At 49.4% G+C, this 17,055-nt stretch overlaps 1 protein-coding gene across 2 annotated transcripts in view; it reads right to left on the reverse strand.

Moving 5' to 3' along the window:
* The window catches only part of TMEM132B (transmembrane protein 132B), a gene marked incomplete at both ends in the record, with an annotated part of 233,971 nt that overhangs the window by 130,539 nt on the left and 86,377 nt on the right, over positions 1-17,055 (reverse strand). For both annotated transcript variants that reach the window (XM_080940754.1, XM_080940755.1), the window contains one exon: positions 6,644-6,790. In XM_080940754.1, the coding sequence (XP_080796880.1) occupies positions 6,644-6,790 (147 nt within the window). The remainder of the gene's footprint in view (positions 1-6,643; positions 6,791-17,055) is intronic.

The raw sequence follows: 17,055 nt of genomic DNA on the forward strand, positions 1-17,055 counted from the left end.
CCTTGCTGGCCAAGTGTCTCCACCATTGCCCATACACAACAGTGTCCCTGGCTCTATGGTGACCCCAGAACACACCACAGTTGGCTGCCTGAAGGCCTGTGATGAGTCTTCCTCCTATCTCTCCAATACCCATCCCACACCTCCTCTGAGCTCTGTTCCTCAGAGAAGCCCTCCTCCACCAACCTATCTAAAGGAACCTTCCAGATCTTAGGCTGTCCCCTGCCCTGTTCCTCTATTGGTATTTATTGTCTCTAGACAAAAAACAAACACAATGCTTTCAACAAGAGTCCGTCTCTATAAACCATGGGTAAGCCAGCTTCAGAGAACGGGGACTCCTTGTCTCTCTCACCCCAAACCTGCTCTCAGTGGGTAGTAATGGCTTTGAGACCTGCTGCTGGACACACTGGACAAAGGAGGCAGAGAAGAACTTGGGAATTGGATGTGGTTTTAGGAATGTGTCCAGCCTGTACAGACTACCACCTCAGCCCTTCATGCCTGCTCTTTTCTGCCTGGAAAATTCTTCCCCATACCCCTGCATGGCTAAGCCCCATTCTTCCCACCTCAGACCAATGTTCCCAGCCAGGCCTTTCCTCTGAGCATGTCCCTGGTACCCTATCCCTCTCCCATCTCCTCCATCACCCAGTCAATTCTGCCCTTCTCACATCTTGACCCACAGAATCCAGGGGGAATTTCTGATCAGCAGTATGACATCAGAGACCCCTGTATAACAGACCCAGCGGGGCACGTGCCCCATGCCACCAGAGGAATTAGCATGTGACTAACCAGTGGAGCATGTCTAAAGCCTGGGAATCTCAAAAACTGACATTAGAATCGCATCCTGAGACAGGCAGGATTGGAGCTGACTCCCTCCCTGTTTCTGCCCCTGCTTCAGAGCAAGTAACCTGGAGACCTCCAACCAGGTGGTCACAGGTAGTCAGTCACTTAGCACAGCACCCAGAATTCTTTCCCATGCAAATGAGGCATCTCTCTAGCCTTAGCCTTCAGCCAATGACCTTTGCCCACCCTGGGTATTCTCACCCCCTTCCCTAAATCTACAGAACTCTTGGGTCACCCTGAATAAAGTATATGCATTCAAACCCACCCAAGAAAGGAAATGTGAACAAGCTAAGATCGTCTCAGAGAGCCGCTTCATGAAAGATCATCAGATGCCTTTGCCTAAAAGAGCCACATACTGAAATTCTCAGAGCAGGTTTTCCCCATACCCTTCATCCTTTCAGCCAGGTATCCAGGCTCCTGGACACCCTGAGAGGGATAAATCAAAAGACATGGTACCACAGCTTTCCTCCTGGGCTCTGCTTTACTCTCTGGCCTGCCAAACAACAGTGTCTGATGCCCTGGAGGGAGGGAGAGACTGGGCCCCACGCGTCCCTGACTTTGCCCTGTCCACTCTGAGACAGCAGTGTCTGGACACCCCTAGAGGAGAGGCAGAACCCTGGACCACAGACCCTGATCAGAAGCTCACTCAGCACCAACCGGACACAAGACTTTCTGGGGGAGTTTCAGAGCTCCTAACCCAAGCATCCCTTGGCATTTGTTTGCTCAGGTATGTGTGTGCATGCGTGCAAATGTGTGTATGGGGAGGAGGGATAGGCTGGATTCGAACCCCTCACACTTGCTCACTGGTAAGCACCCTGCCACTGAGATCTGCCTATAGCTCTGCTTCCAGACTCAGATAAGTAAGCCTCCGGCCTTGGGTACCACTGCAATGGGCGAGCAGCTGCTTCTCTGAAGAAACCCAATGAGGCGTTTTGTCTGTTCCGTCCTCTCTCCAAGGGATCTAGAACTCCACTCAGCTGGGTAGTAAGGCTTACATAACATCAGGCTCCAAATATGTTTTCTGGCCACAGAAAAAGTAGCAACAGGATCCTTGAAGTGTCTCAGCCAGTACAGCGCTTTCCATGAAACCAAGAGGACCAGAGTTTGATCCCCAGAACCCACATGGAAAGGCTGGGTATGGCAACCGTGCAATTCCATGCTGAGGGGGTAGAGGGAGGAAGATCTCTAGAGCTTGCTGGATGATCACTCTGTACTCCGGCCAGCCAGTGAAAGGAAGGCCCTACCTTAAAAAAAAAAAAAGTAGGGTGGGAGCCAGGGCATCACACATCTTTAATCTGGGCACCTGGGAGGCAGAGGCAGGTGCATCTCTGAACTCAAGGCCAGCCTGGTCTACAGAGCAAGTTCCAAGATAGCCAGGGCTACACAGAGAAACCCTGTCTTGAACCACACATACAGGCCCCCTCAGTCCTTCCAAATCAAGGCAGGGTGAGGACTGCAGAGATGGCTCCGTGGTTAAGAACACTGGCTGCTCGATATGAGGGCATGCGCCTAGCCTTATTCTAACCTGCTGTGCCATGTTTGCTTGACATCCCTGGGAGGCCTGCTCTTTTCTGGAGGGAAATGAAGGAAGAGTGGGTCTGGGAGAGGAGAGGCGGGGAGGAGAGGAGGGAGGGGAAACTTCAGTCAGGACATAATATATGAGAGAAGAATAAACAAATAAACGAGCCAACAAATAGCACCGACTGCTCTTCCAGAGGACCCAGGTTCAATTCCCAGCACCCACATTGTGGCTCACAACCATCTAACTCCAATCCCAGGGGCTCTGATGCCCTCTTCTGGCCTCCAAGGGCACTAGGCATGCACACTGTACACAGGCATGCAAAACATTCATATGCATAAAGAAAAAATAAATCATCCTAAGATCTAATACAAAATACATGATACATAATACTAACGTATAGTACATAATAAATAACAATATATAATACCATATATTATGTGATATAATATATATATATATATATATATATATATATATATATATATATATATATATATATATAAGATTTAACATGTAAAAGAGAGAGAGAGAACGCAAGGTGAGCATCGACTGAGACAGCCACTTATTGTGGCCTCTACATGCATGTACACATGAGCATGCCCAAACACACACACAGGCAAGCACACACATCCCAAGTGACAGCTATCTCCTGCGGTTTGAGCTCCAGCTAACCGGTCAGTCACCCAAGGGGCTCACCCTTCCCACTTTCTCAGCCCCTCGCCTCCCTTTCGTTTCCTTGGGCTCCCCGTTATCTGTTCCAAACACTTCCGATTTTGCTTCCATTCCTCATCTGTCCTCCACTGGCAACTCCCCTGTTTGTCTTGTGGTCTGTGTCTCTACAGCTCGTGTCTCCTCCCCAGGAGCCTTCATTAGAATATTTCAAATGAAGACCTTTACCAACCCCCCCACCCCCCGCCACGGAGCATGCTGGGCCTTTCGCACACAACACAGTTTTAATTCTTATCACAGGACTTCAGGCGGTTTGTACATTATATCCTATTAAACCCTCAATTCCACTTGAGGTTGTCACAATTCGGAGATTACGGTGTTTCTGCGGGGTGTTCTGCTGGGGATACGTTCAGTTTGCTCGCTGGCAGACTCGGTTACGTGAGCCTGTATTTCACACCTCATTTGATTCCACAGTGAGACCGACATATAAAAAGAAGCAATTATTTATTTAGATTCTGGAATCGTTTCAGAGGGATATTCAATTATGTAATGGTTTTAGGATATTCATAGGTATAAGACTGTCATGCAGGAGGAGGGCTCCCTGCTGGGGGTGGGGGGAGTTGAACACTGAACATGAAGGAGACACACACACACACAGAGAAGTCACTGGGAGGGGAGCCCCTCTCATTTGCAAAATGGCTTCCTCTTTCCCGTGTGGCATTTTTTAAATTTCTTCTAGAGAAAAAAACAAGCACAAAACCCAAAAAAGTGACAAGTACTTCTACGAAGCAAAATACTTTTTTCCATGCAAAATATGACCATGGTCTGCGGATATGGTTCAATAAGCAAGAGGGCTTGCTGCAAAGGCACAGGGACCTGACTACGAACCCCTAACCCCTACGTAAAAAGCTGGGCATGTAGCCCAAGCTCTGTGGGCCTGTGGAGATCATTGTGGCTTGCTGGCCGCCACCCAGGTTCAGTGAGAGACCCTGTCTCAAGGGAATGATGGAAAGAGGACAAAAGGCATCCTCCTCTGGCCTCTGAGTGCACACACATGCACATAGACCACATACACAAACAGTATGCTGTCACTCAGCCAGCAGAGCATTTCAACAAATTAATCTCCTCTGCATGTAGCCTGGAGACCGTCTCTATAAGCCCAGTGCTCCTGGTCTCTTCCAGCCCAATGTCAGGTTGAGTGGCATTGCACTTACAGAGAGAGACAGTTCCCCACAACTCATGTCACCATCTGTGTTCATGGCGGCAGAAGCGCCCCCTGTCTGCCCACTGACAATCCTGTCCCTCCTTTTCCCCATTCTGCCTAAGCCTTTGGAACACTGGTCCAAACCCCCACTCTGAGTTGGTCTGGATAGATATATGATCTGAGTTGTTTTAGGAAGAGCCCAGGACAACTGTCCTGGGGTTCATTCTAGACTTAATCAGGAAAACTTCTTCCTAGAGCAGCAGTTCTCAACCTGTGGGTCGTGATCCCCTTGGGGACTGAACCACCCTTCTTTTGAAGGGGTCTCAGGAAACAGAGGTGTTTGCATTCTGGTTCATAACAGTGGTGAAATTACAGTTATGGAGTACCAGTGAAAATAATGTTATGGTTGGAGGTCACCACAACATGGACTTATTAAAGGGTGCATTAGGGAGGTTTAGAACCAATGCCCTAAAGTGACTGTGTGGTAGGAGGAGGACACTAGGAGTTCCTGGCTCCTACACTGTTCTCAAAAGGTAAGGGAGGACCGCACAGGGAGATGCGTTCTTCCACTGTGGGTATAAACTCAGCAGACCCCTGTGCTAAACAGAATGGAGCTATAGGCCAGGGAAGAGCCCACCTGTGAAGAACAAGGCCACCTGTGCCCACTGACTACCCTTCTCATGCCCTGGAGGCAAAGCCTGCCTCTCCCCAGCCGGAGAGCAACACAGGAGATTCACCTCCCAAGCCAGCCTGCTCCTAGGCAGGGGGTTCCACTGACTGTTACCTACATCTGCACCAAAACTCTGCTTGGGTGGAGCTGGAGGGGGCGTCAGGAGGAGACACTCCACTTCTTTCCAATAATTAGATATTGCTGGATGAGTCTGCGATGCATGGATGGGCTGCAGCCATTAGTAATCATGAGGACACACGCTTGGAAGATGGCCAAGAAGCCACACAGAAAACTGCTGTGTGAACCAACTGTGGAAACGGACACTTTTGCCACGAGGCCATTTACCGCAGCCACTTTGGGGCAAGTACCTGCACCTTTGCAACTGGAAGCCCTTGAGCTAATATTGACAGCTCAGGACCCAGGGTGCAGGCACATTCCGATATCCAGGGAAGTCCTGGTCATGTGATGTCACAGCCCACGCTCCTTCCCTGACACTGTCTGCCCTAGGGTGTGACTGATGAGCTCTGAGTGGGAGGTGTCACAGCCAGCATCAGACCACTCAGCCTGAGTCATTCTTCCTCCTGGGAGCCATTCACAGGCAGCACCATAGGGCTCTGGGGTTGGCTGGGGTCACGTGAGAAGTGACAGCACACACCGGGCAAGGCCACTGAAAAGGCTCAGCCTCCGCTCTCACATGACCCCACTTGTGACCCACGCTGACTCATCCCCAAGGCCCACGTGTCTCCTGGGCACCAAAAGACCCAAAGCTAGAGAAGAGAGAGAGGAGTCTAAGATGATTTACAGGGATGCCTGTCTCAGCGACCAGGGCATTGGACTTCACCCTGGGTGGCATCAGAGCTGGTGGCAGGGTCAGCAGCCACTCAGCCAGGACTTCTTCTTGGCCCAAAGGGCAAGGGCGGGAGGGGGGGGAGACAGACAGACAGACAGACAGACAGACAGACAGACAGATGCTCCGTAAGGAAAGAATAGAGGTGGCAAGGGGTGGGACTGTTGAGTGAGGGATCTTTCCACCCTCTGCTGCTGGGGTGGTCAAGCCCCTCCCTCGTCCCCCCTTGCCCCCCCTCACCACTTTCCCACCCCCAGGCTGGATTCTGAGAATTGCAAGGAAACTAGACTTTGAGATTCTGGATCCACAGCCACCCCACCCCCAAAACCCCACTTCTTCTCCCACCTGAAAGAGTGGGTTCAAAACAAGAGAAAAGGCTCATATAAGCAGCCAGGGGCCAGAGCCAGGCTGAACAGGTAAAGGTGCTTGCCCCCTGTGCCTGAGGACTTGAGTTAAACCCTGGGGCCAATAGGAGATGATGAAGCCACCCCTGAGGCTATCCTCTGACTTCTACATGCAGACAGACTGACAGACGCACACACTAATAATAACAGTAATAAATAAATTTAAAAAAATAAGCAGGGGATAGCTGTGAGCCCGTGCCCTACTTGCCCTACTAATTTGGCTCTCTAACCACTGGTCCCATTTCAGTCCTCAGGTCTTCTAGAAACAACAGTAATAACGGTGTGGTTGTCAAACTCGAAACTGTGATAAATGAAAGACAGGCAGCCTCATTATGTACTGCGCGTGGGACCATAAAGGTTGGACGCTCGGAGCTACTCTACATCCCTGCTGTGGCCGCACTGGCTGGTGCGGCTGAAGGAAGGTCCACCCGCCATCCTGAGCATGTTTCTCTGTCCCTTGCTCTGGTGCACCACACATCACAGGGCTCACCTGCTCTGAGTGTCCGGGTGGTGACCCATGCAGGACAGCGCAGCCGTGGTCTGGGTACCATCCTGCTCAATTTCCTCCTGCACTGCCCACTGGTCCTCGTGGCTCACCCGCACGGCCGTTATCTTCACACCCGCAGCCGCCTTGATTCTACGACATAAAAAGAAAGTAGACGTATGAGAAAACAGACTTCGCCTGGCTAGGACCATGGGAGACACTGGTGGTGGTGTGAATAGATTTGCGCCCCTCCCCACATACTCATGTGTTTGAATGCTTGGCCAATAGGGAAGTGGCACTATTAGGAGGTGTGGCCTTGTTGGAGAAAATGCGTCACTGGGGGTGGGCTTTGAGGTTTTCTATGCTCAGGCTTCACTCATTGTGGAATGAGATCCTCCTCCTGGCTGCCTTTAGATCAAGATACAGAATTCTTGACTCCTCCTCCACCATGTCTGCCTAGACACGGCCATGTTTCAGGTCATGTTGATACTGGACTGAACCTTTTAAACTGTCTGACAGCCCCAATTAAATGTTGTCCTTTCAAGAGTTACCTTGGTTCTGGTATCTGTTCACAGCAATGAAACCCTAGCTAAGACAGACAGCATCTGTAGCATAATGGAGATTCCCTTCCCTGGAGGCTAGAGAGAAAGAAGGCTGGGAATAGCTTCCCTCTGAGACCGACCATAGGAAGAGCGAGCTGGCAACCCTGATGCTGAGTTCAGTATCCAGAACCCACATGGTCAAAGGAGAGAACCAACTGCCCTAACCCTAACCCTAACCTCCAGACACTACCATGGCCTAGGCACCCACCTCCACATGTACAAAATAAAGAAATAAATGCAAGAGAAATTTTTAATGCTGATATGTTCCAGACCATGGGTGCTGGCTTCCATAGGTAAACCCAGAAGTGGGGAAACTGAGGCAGAAGAACTGCCACAAGTTCAAGACCAACTAGGCCACACAGTGAGACCCTGTCTCAAGAACAAATGGGCATATAAATGAATCTTGTCCCTTTTACAAGCGCCACAGAGTGTTGTCTCCATTTTCCATCACCAGGTTTGAAATGAATGATTTCATGCAAATTTTATCTTAATATTAAAAAGAGAGGCAAGGGGACAGCAAGATGGTTCAGTTGGTAAAGGTGCCTACCATCAAGCCTGCAGACCTGTTCATGGTGTGTAACTTCTGGTCTCCAACCATGCACCAAGGCACACACACCCAACACATAGCCACTAAATATATGAATAACCACAATAAAACATGATACAAGGAGGGGGGGACATGGTAAGTGAGCCATCCCAGGAGCGACTGAAATGTAAGAGGAGGTGTTCTATGTGTTAATGGGTGATGTCTAGGCGCCAGACCTGTCCTGAAGCCTAGCTGTCACCTGACTTAGGGAGTCTGAAGTGGCTCAGAGATGCCAACCCCTGCGTGTCCATCAGATACAAAGATGGGACTCTGTCTCCCTCTCCCTCCCTGTGAGCACCACAGCACTAGCCTGGACAGCACACCCCAGAGGCTCCAATCTCACTCATCAGCCACCCCCTCTCCTGCATCCGACCATCCATTCTTCCCACTGGACTTGGGTCTTCATCGCCTCTTCCACAAAGCTATCTTTCTTGGCACCATGACACCCTATCTGTTGGTTTATGCATGCCACGGACAGAGGTGTCCTGTTCCATCCCTGCCTCTCACCAAAGGGCTGAGGGAAGAGGATGTTCCAGAACCTATGTCTGCATTCAAAGTCCTTCTCACCGAAGCTGCACCCTCTGCCCTGCGGGTCCTCTAACAACTTACACAGGGATCTTTCCCACTCACGCGATGGCTCAGAACCCCTTCATCAGACCACTGATGGTCAGAGCGAACAAGGGAATCGGTGGCCAGTGAGACCCCTGTGAGACCTGAACTGCATCACTGAGCTTGTACATCTCAGTTTCTCCTGGATGACAGTCCCTCATCCACTGTGGTCTTGACTGCTCACAGGACAGTGGATGGAAGACCATCACCAATGGTTGAAATCAAACACAGAAGTACTACTCTTGGGAGACCTGACTGTGCTTCTGGGCCTCACTGCCAGGCATTCTGAGCACTACCCTGAGTCTCCAGGCAGAATTTAGCCATTTTCTCTAGATATTTCCTGGCCCTAATTCTGGGCAGAAAAATCTTCCCACCTCCCAGGGCAGAGCCAATCACACACACACACACACACACACACACACACAAATTCTGGCACATGTCACCAAGCTTTTGAAGGGTACCCTGACTCCTTCCAGACACCTGACCCTGTCCAGCTCTCATACATGAGGCTTTGTCCCACACTGATCTCTCTTCTTATGGCCACAGGGTGATTGCAACCGCTCCAGACTGCACATCTTTATCCTCAGTTCAAAAAAAAAAAAAAAAAATAGATTCTCCTTCTGAAAACAAAAATCTTAAAGCCAGTTTTAATAGGCTGAATTTGATAGATTTTTTTTCTCATAATGGATGAGGTTAATCCCATATCAGAAGGGCTTAAAAAGAAAGGGATGCTGAAAAGAACTTCAAGTCATAGAGGAAGAAATGCATTCTGGGTATTAAAAACACTTGTAAAGTCTAATTGTTGATATGCTGCCTGTCTCTTAAGCACAAGTTATGAAATTCTTCTTAAAGCTCAGTCTCCCAACTAAATCCCCCTTAACTTCAGGCTATATTTGTTAAAGCGATTTAAGCTCACAGAAATTCAGGTCTTAAATATTCACTAACCTTGTTTTAGAAAAAAAATATATATGTATCTTCAGACTTGGGGATATTCTTAGCACTTGGTATTTTAAAACTACAATATCAGAAGCTACGTCAAAGAGATGAGTGGCCCCGCTGCTGTGGTGTGGTGAGCTAGAGGTTTCCAAGGCTAAGCGATAAAAGTTACCACCACCATGTGTCCAGAACATGTAAGAAAAGTTAGCCAAGTGACTCAGTAGCAAGCTAACTGCAGACAGAAGGTTTCCATGGAATGAAGCCATCAAAGTGCAAGGTTTGGGGCCTGGGGAGAGGGCTGTTTGTAAAGTACTTGCTGTTCCTGCTGAGGACCCCAGTTAGGTTCCCAGCACACAGGAGGCCAGGAGGCTCACAACCACCTATCACCCCAGCTCCAGGGGAAATCTGTCGCCCTCTTCTGGCCACTGCAGGTAACTGCATGGACATGCACATAAAGACAGATGCCTAAATTTTGGCTGCTAGAAAAGGTAGGCCATGCTGAGACCACATTTTTGAGCAACTATTTAAATTTAAAAGATGGCAGAGAAAAAAAAATCCAGATAATGAGACCTTTGAGTACCTGCCACATAAGACCTGCCAGGCCACCCACAGAGCAGACGGGATCTCCCTCCTGCACTCCCCAGAGTAGATGCTGAAAATACATTTATTTTTGGTCTTTGAGTCAGAAAGAAAATGGGAGGCTCTAAAGAAACAACATCTTTGAGCAGCATGGGGCTCAGCTCCAAGATCAGGGATGGGCAGGGTCTTCTGTGTACAGGTGTGAGCATCCTCTTGGTGGTACATGTCCACAAGGCAGTGCGAGAAATTACCAAGTGTCTGACCTTCCAGCCAAAACTTACTTACGTCTAATTTATTTATTTGATACAGGATCTCACTATGTAGCAACTCTCACTGCCCTGGAACTCACTACATAGACCAAGGTGGCCTGGAACTCATGGAGACCACCCTGCCTCTGTCTCCCAAGTGTGGGGACTAGAGATGTGTGTCGCCACACTTAAGTGTATATAGAAAATGGCACTGCCAGTTGAGACTTCTGTCTGCTTTGTGATAACAAACTGTGTATTTGTGCCTCTTCTCACTACCTACAAAATATCTCATAAGGACGATTTACAGAAAGTGGGGCTAATTTTGATTCACAGTTTAAAGGTACGACCCATCATGGCGGGGAGAGACATGGTGGCTGGAGCCAGAGGCAGCTGGTCGCACAGCATCCACAGTCAGGAAGCAGAGAGAGACGGACGCTGGTGCTCAGCTCACTGTGTCCTTTGCATTCAGTCCAGGACCCCAGCCCATGGGACAGCGCCACCAATATTCAAGGCAGGTTTTCCCACCTCAACTAACCCAGTCTGAAAACCCCCTCACAGGCATGCCCAGAGCCTTATTTCCTAGGTAGCAATAGAAGGCCAACCTGCCAGTACCAACCATCATACTGAGCATGCCCAGCGGATGTTACCCCCCCCCCACCATACCTGCTGTGTTCTGTGACCCTTCCTTTGCTTGGAAGAGCATCACTCCAGAAATGGCACCAGTACATCCTGTAGCATAATCTTTCCGCCAAACTTTCATTTCTTGGCCACACTTGTGTGAGCTTCGGGCTAAGATGGATACCTGCTGCCTTCCCTTGTCTTTTTGCTCACCCCAATCTCCCACCCCAGAAAGTCAACTAGGATGCACACATCTCAAGATGCACACCCACACAGAGACCAGACATCAGGCATCTTCTTCTGTTATTCTCTGCCTTATTCCTTTAAGATGTTATCTCTCTGTTGGTCTGGAGAGATTTCTCAGTGGTTAGAGCACTGGCTGTATTTTTTTCCAGGAGAGCCTGGTTCAGTTTACAGCACCCATACAGTGGCTCCTGATGGTCTGTAACTTTCCTGGAGATCCAAAGCTGCCTCTTCTGCCTCCTCAGGCACCAGGCCTGTAAGTGGTAAGCAAGCATACATGCAGGCCAAACACATACACACACACACACACACACACACACACACACACACACACAAAATAAACAAACATAGACTTACAAAATCAAGACTGGGTCTCTCACTGAACTTGAAGTACATCCTAAGGCTGCTAGACTGGTTGGCCAACAATCTCCCAGCATGCACCTGTCTCCACCCCTCACAGGCACAAACCATGCTGGACTTCTTACATGGGTGCTGTGGATTTGAACTCAGGTCCCCATGAATGTACAGCAAGCGCTCTTAATCTCCTGAGCTATCTCCCTAGCCCTTTGTCAGGCATCTTTGAGCCTTAGCTTTCTTTCTGTAAAGCCACAAAGTGCTCAATGTATCTGTGCTGGGTTGTTTCATGTTAACCTGACCCAAGCTAAAGTCATGTGAGAGGAGGGAACCTCAATTAAGAAAATGCCTCCGTAAGATCCAGGTGTAAAGGAATTTTTTTTAATTAGTAATTGATGACAAGAGCCCGGCCAATTGTGGATGGTGCTGCCCCTGGGCTGGTGGTCCTGGGTTCTGTAAGAAAGCGGGCTGAGCCAGCCATAGGGAGCAAGCCAGTGAGCAGCACCCATCCATGGCCTCTGCACCAACTCCTGCCTCCTGGCTGCTGCCCTGTTTGTGTTCCTGTCCTGACTTCCTTTGATCATGAAGGATGATGTCAGAGGTATAAGCCAGATAAACCCTCCCTCCCCCACCCCAAGTTGCTTTAGTCATGGGGTTTCCTCACAGCAATAGGAACCCTAAGACAGTGTCTGACTGACATATTTCTGAAAGTGAAATCAGTGTTAATGCAGAGGCCATACCTGGATAAGGATTGTTTTCTGGGCACATGTTTGAGCGAGCACCTAAATCGGCAAGAACTGAAGCTTCCCTTGAGCTGTTCATGGCCATCTCTTAGGCCACTGCCACTGAATATTAACTGACAAAACCCATCTAGTCTCTGACATCTCTGCTGTACAGAGGACCAGCTGATATCCATGTTCACAGAAGACGCACAAAAAGTTGGCCCTGCAACTCAAGGGCAAAAGGAGGGGATACAGAAAGGCTGTTTAATATTCTCTCCATTCTTGTGAGAAAAGAAAGCAAATATTAAATCAAGGAAATCTCTGGAAACAGTCAGAGAGCTTGCCTTTGTCACATCCATCACTTTGGTAATAAATATTAATAAACAAACCTAAGACAGGGGAAAAAAAAAAAAAACCTCAATTCATAACTCAAAAGTCGCCTGACCTTTTATGGAATTAAACTCGTTTTCAGTCGAGCCTGCTATTTGTAGAATGTTTCTGGTAACATACATTTTCACAGACCTACCAAAGAATCTTCTATCAGGATCTTTACCGGGGCTCATGAGCCGTAGGTAAGATGCTTTCTTCGCTCTCTCGGACACACATGGGGGTTCATTCATTCTGATGCATGGGATAGGCCCTGTTTAAGGACATCTGTCTGGAAACAGAGTGCTGACAGCCACCAAGACACACATGTGTGCGCAGGACACTCAAGCCGGTCCACTTTCAGCACATAATAGATACCCGAAATCACCTCTTCAGGGCGCCAAGGCTGGGAGCTGGAGAGACAGCTCAGTGGTTAAGATCACTTGTTGCTATTGCGGGGACAGAGGTTTGGTTCCCAGAACCCACATCAGGGCTCTCAACCATCTGTAACGACAGTCCCTGGGAGATCCAGTGCCTTCTTCTGGCTTCTGCAGACACTTTGTGCATACAGTATGTATACATACATGCAGGCATGTTTAACTTAAAATAAACTAATCTAAAAGAAAGGGGGGGATTCCCAAGGACGAGCATCCTTAAAACATTCTTCGTTGAACTAAGCCTCAACCCGCCCATAAATACAAACAAAACCACCAAGTCTCTTGTCCCCTTTCAGAGAGAAACACCAGCCATGGAATGACCCAAAGCAGGAACTGGACACACACCTCAACACTTACATAGATTTCAGAGGTCAACTCTCAGGACCCTATTCTTCCGTGATAGCTTCTGGGGACTTCGGGTCATCTGGCTTGTACAGCAAACGCTTTTACAGGCTGGACCATCTCTTTACTTTCTAATATTTAAATCTATTTCCACCCTCGTTTGGCCAGACTAACATTTTCAACAGTAACAAGTGATCCCTCCCAAACCACCTCCACCGCCCAACCCCCACCTCCACCCCCACTCTGAGGTCTCCTACCCTGTTCAAAGACAGAGAGGGAGCTGTCTGTCATCCTGGGGATCCATCCTGCATGGACAGAGATGCAAAGAGCAGGAAGAAAACAGACCTTTCACTATCCACCACATGAGTTGCTCCTGAATACAATCACGGTGGTTCCCAGGGTCCCTTAGGACAATACTGGGAAGAGGTGGCGTTCCGATGCTTCTTCTCCCTCTGGACTTGAAGCCAAGAGAACTTTTAGAAGGCTGCTCTCATTCCATCTGCTGAGACCCAAGGCGGTGAACTCAAATGCCTCCAAGGACATGGGGCACCTGGCGGGTGGATTCCCTGGTGAGCTGATAGCAAAGGCTGTGGTTAAAAGCACAAGTGCACCACCTTTAAACTTTCACCATTGATAGTGACGGTGGATGTGATGGGACCAAGCTGCTTCACGTCCTTTCCTTGATGTCCCTGCCATGATAGGCAATAGCCTGTCATTACAAGCTAAAGCAAACCCCTTCTCCCCCAAGTGGCTTCGAGTCAGGATGTTTCAACACAGCAACCGACGACGTGGAACCAGGACACCCAGGAACCTGCTCCCTTCATCCAGACCCCGCCTCCCACCGCTCCACCGCCTTTGTATAAAACCAGACTTTGGTAAGGGTGACTTGAGCCAGAAGCACCCAGAACTGCCAACATCTGACCCTTGGTCTCCAGCTGGTGATGCTGGCTGTGGAACCCTATGGAATCTTTAGGAGCTGGGACCTCGTGGGGGAAACGAGTCACTGGAGGTGTTACCCAAAAGTATGAGCCACCTGGCTTCCAGCCCAAACACCTTCTGCTTCCTGGTGGGCAGGCACTGTGTAAAAAGAAATACAGAGATGACTCGGAGGTTAAGAGCACTCTCTGCTCTTCAAAAGGTCCTGAGTTCAATTCCCAGCAACCACATGGTGGCTCACAACCATCTGTAATGAGATCTGATGCCCTCTTCTGGCCTGCGGGCACACATACAGGCAGAACACTGTATATATAGTAAATAAATACATTTTTATTTTTAAAGGACACATTAAAAAGCGGCTGCCTCTCATTCTCCTGCCGCAGGTTGAGACACGCCTCCCCACGGTGATGACTCCAGCCCCAAACACATCGTGTCTCCTTCAAGTCCTTCAAGGAGACATTGCGTCTCCTCCCATGTTCAGTGTGGATCCACCGGGGACAGTCAGGCTAGATGGCCACTGTCCACACTAACCTGTTTATCCCTCTCGATCTCCCTTCATAGTAGGTCCTTTGCCATCCTGTCTTCTGCGGGGAAGGGGGGGACTGAGACACAGAGCACAATGTAGGAACGCTGACCCAAGCCACCTGTCCTCAGTCTTGGTTCTTGAGGCCCACCTCACTCAGCCTCTACAATATTTCTGCCTCCCTCTTCCAGTTGAGCCCATAATCCGAACTCTCCGGCCTTGGTGGGGCTTCCTCCCTGAAGCTCCTCTGGTCTCAGTTGCAGGTCCCCATCAGCGTGAAATAGATCCACCCTTTAGGACAGTGGACCACAAATCCCCATGCTCACCCATGAACCTAGAGCCCCAGAGGTGCACAGCATTTAGGATTATCACACGCGTGTGTTAATCCAAGGCTCTCTGCTCTTGACTGTAGACATGACGTGAACAGATGCTTCGGATTCATTCGGTCTTGACTTCCCAATAGTGACGGACTTTAGTTTGGAATTATAAACCCAATGAATCCCTCCCCCTTAGGTGTTCTCGTCGGAGGTTTTTTCTCACAGTGACAGAAACCAAAGCTAAGGCACTGAGTAACTCAGGTTCCTTTCCTGATCCCTGAGCCAAAGAAGCCAACCATTCCTGTGGATTTTGCTTCAGATCATCCTTTGTGTGAGAAACAAGGATTTTCCATGTAGCCCAGGCTAGCCTCAAACTCATGATGACCCTCCTGCCCCAACCTCCCAAATGCTGGGTGAGACGGAACTACACCTTAAATTGGCATACTTCCATTTACCTAGATGCCTGGGTACACTTGTGAGCATGCTCACTCCCTGCAAACTATGCCTGGGTACATCTGTGAAGGGTGTACCATCATCTTAAAGATGGTGTCAGTGGGACCTGTGATCTCCTCAGGGACCACTCAACATCCCCGTTGGATGGCAGATTTTCCTCCAACCTTCAGAAGAGGAGTGGTAAACAAGATGTCCTCCTGAGAGCCCCTCCTCAGCCTCAAACTGTGTTCACTGGCTTAGGCAATACCCTCTGGACTCACGCCTTGGAGCCGAGGGAGTAATCCCCATTTTCAAGGGGACAAAATTGCAACAAGGTAAGTTGAAATAGCCCCTGTTCCAGACAGCTGCCTACCGGTGACAGTGGCTGAACAAGGAAGGGGACAGAGATGGGCATCCCAGACACAAGCAGCCAGTGACCTTTGAAGGAACAACCTCAAATTCAGCTTCGTCTGAGGCTGGTCCCATTCATCAGTTAGAGCGCTGGTTCTCACCCTTCCTAAGGCCTGCGATCCACTAGGACAGTTCCTCCTGGTATCATGACCCCTGATTATAAAATTATCACATTGCTGCTTCACAACTGTAACCCTGCTGCTATTAGAAACCGTAGTGTAAATATCTGATATTCCTAAGGGGCTGTGGCACACAGGTTGAGACCGGCTGAGTTAGAGGGATACACACTATCGCTCTGGTCCTGGAAATCCCTAGATCATCCTGTGCCGTTTTGCTTTTTCCCAGGTACCATCTGCATAACTACTTCCTCTTTCCCTTTAAAACTGGCTGACTTCGAGTTACCTTCTCTAGGGAGAGACAGCTGACACACTAGGTAGAGAGAAAGAAAACCCTGAAATAAGTACAATGAAAACAGAACAATGTTACTGAATCCCAGCCAGACAGGGTGCAGTCTGCCAAGGGCTCCGAGCCTGGGCTGTGGGTTCTTGTTGTTCCCAACACAATATAAAGCAACAGATGAGATTCACAGGTGGCTGTGGGGCACCATAGACCATCTTCCTCAAGTACCTGGGATGGAAGACAAACCCTAGGGACCAAAGACCTGTCCTCCATACTCTCCCCTCCCTGTGCTTTCTGGGTTTCACCCTAACTCCACTTCCCCATGGCTGGTGCTTCCCGGGGTGTGAGGACACACTGCTGTGCAGATGGTGTATTGCCAACGCCACTGCAGAACGTGGTAACTCTGGGAAGGAGGCCCGAACTAAACAAAACACAGCACTGGAACGCAGAGGTGAGTCTGTGTTTGTGCTGGGTCTCACCCAACCAGGCTGTGGCTTCCTCCGAACGCCTGTCCCGTCACCATGGTAACATGAGGCTGCTTCAGCAAAGTCAGTCAAACTTTCTACCCGGTGTTCCGGTGTGCCGTGGGCTCCTTCAAGACCCCGGCAGGCACCAGTTACAGAACAAGTCACCCGGGCTGATAATTATGTAACCCAGTGGGTGCCACACACACCTGGGCCCTGCTTCCTTCTCTCCTGTTCCAATGAAGTTTCTTTTAAGCTCAAAGGCAGAGGAGGGTGATGCTCTGTTCCTGGCTG

The sequence above is a fragment of the Micromys minutus genome (assembly GCF_963924665.1).
Source record: "Micromys minutus genome assembly, chromosome: 29".
NCBI classification, from domain to species: domain Eukaryota; kingdom Metazoa; phylum Chordata; class Mammalia; order Rodentia; family Muridae; genus Micromys; species Micromys minutus.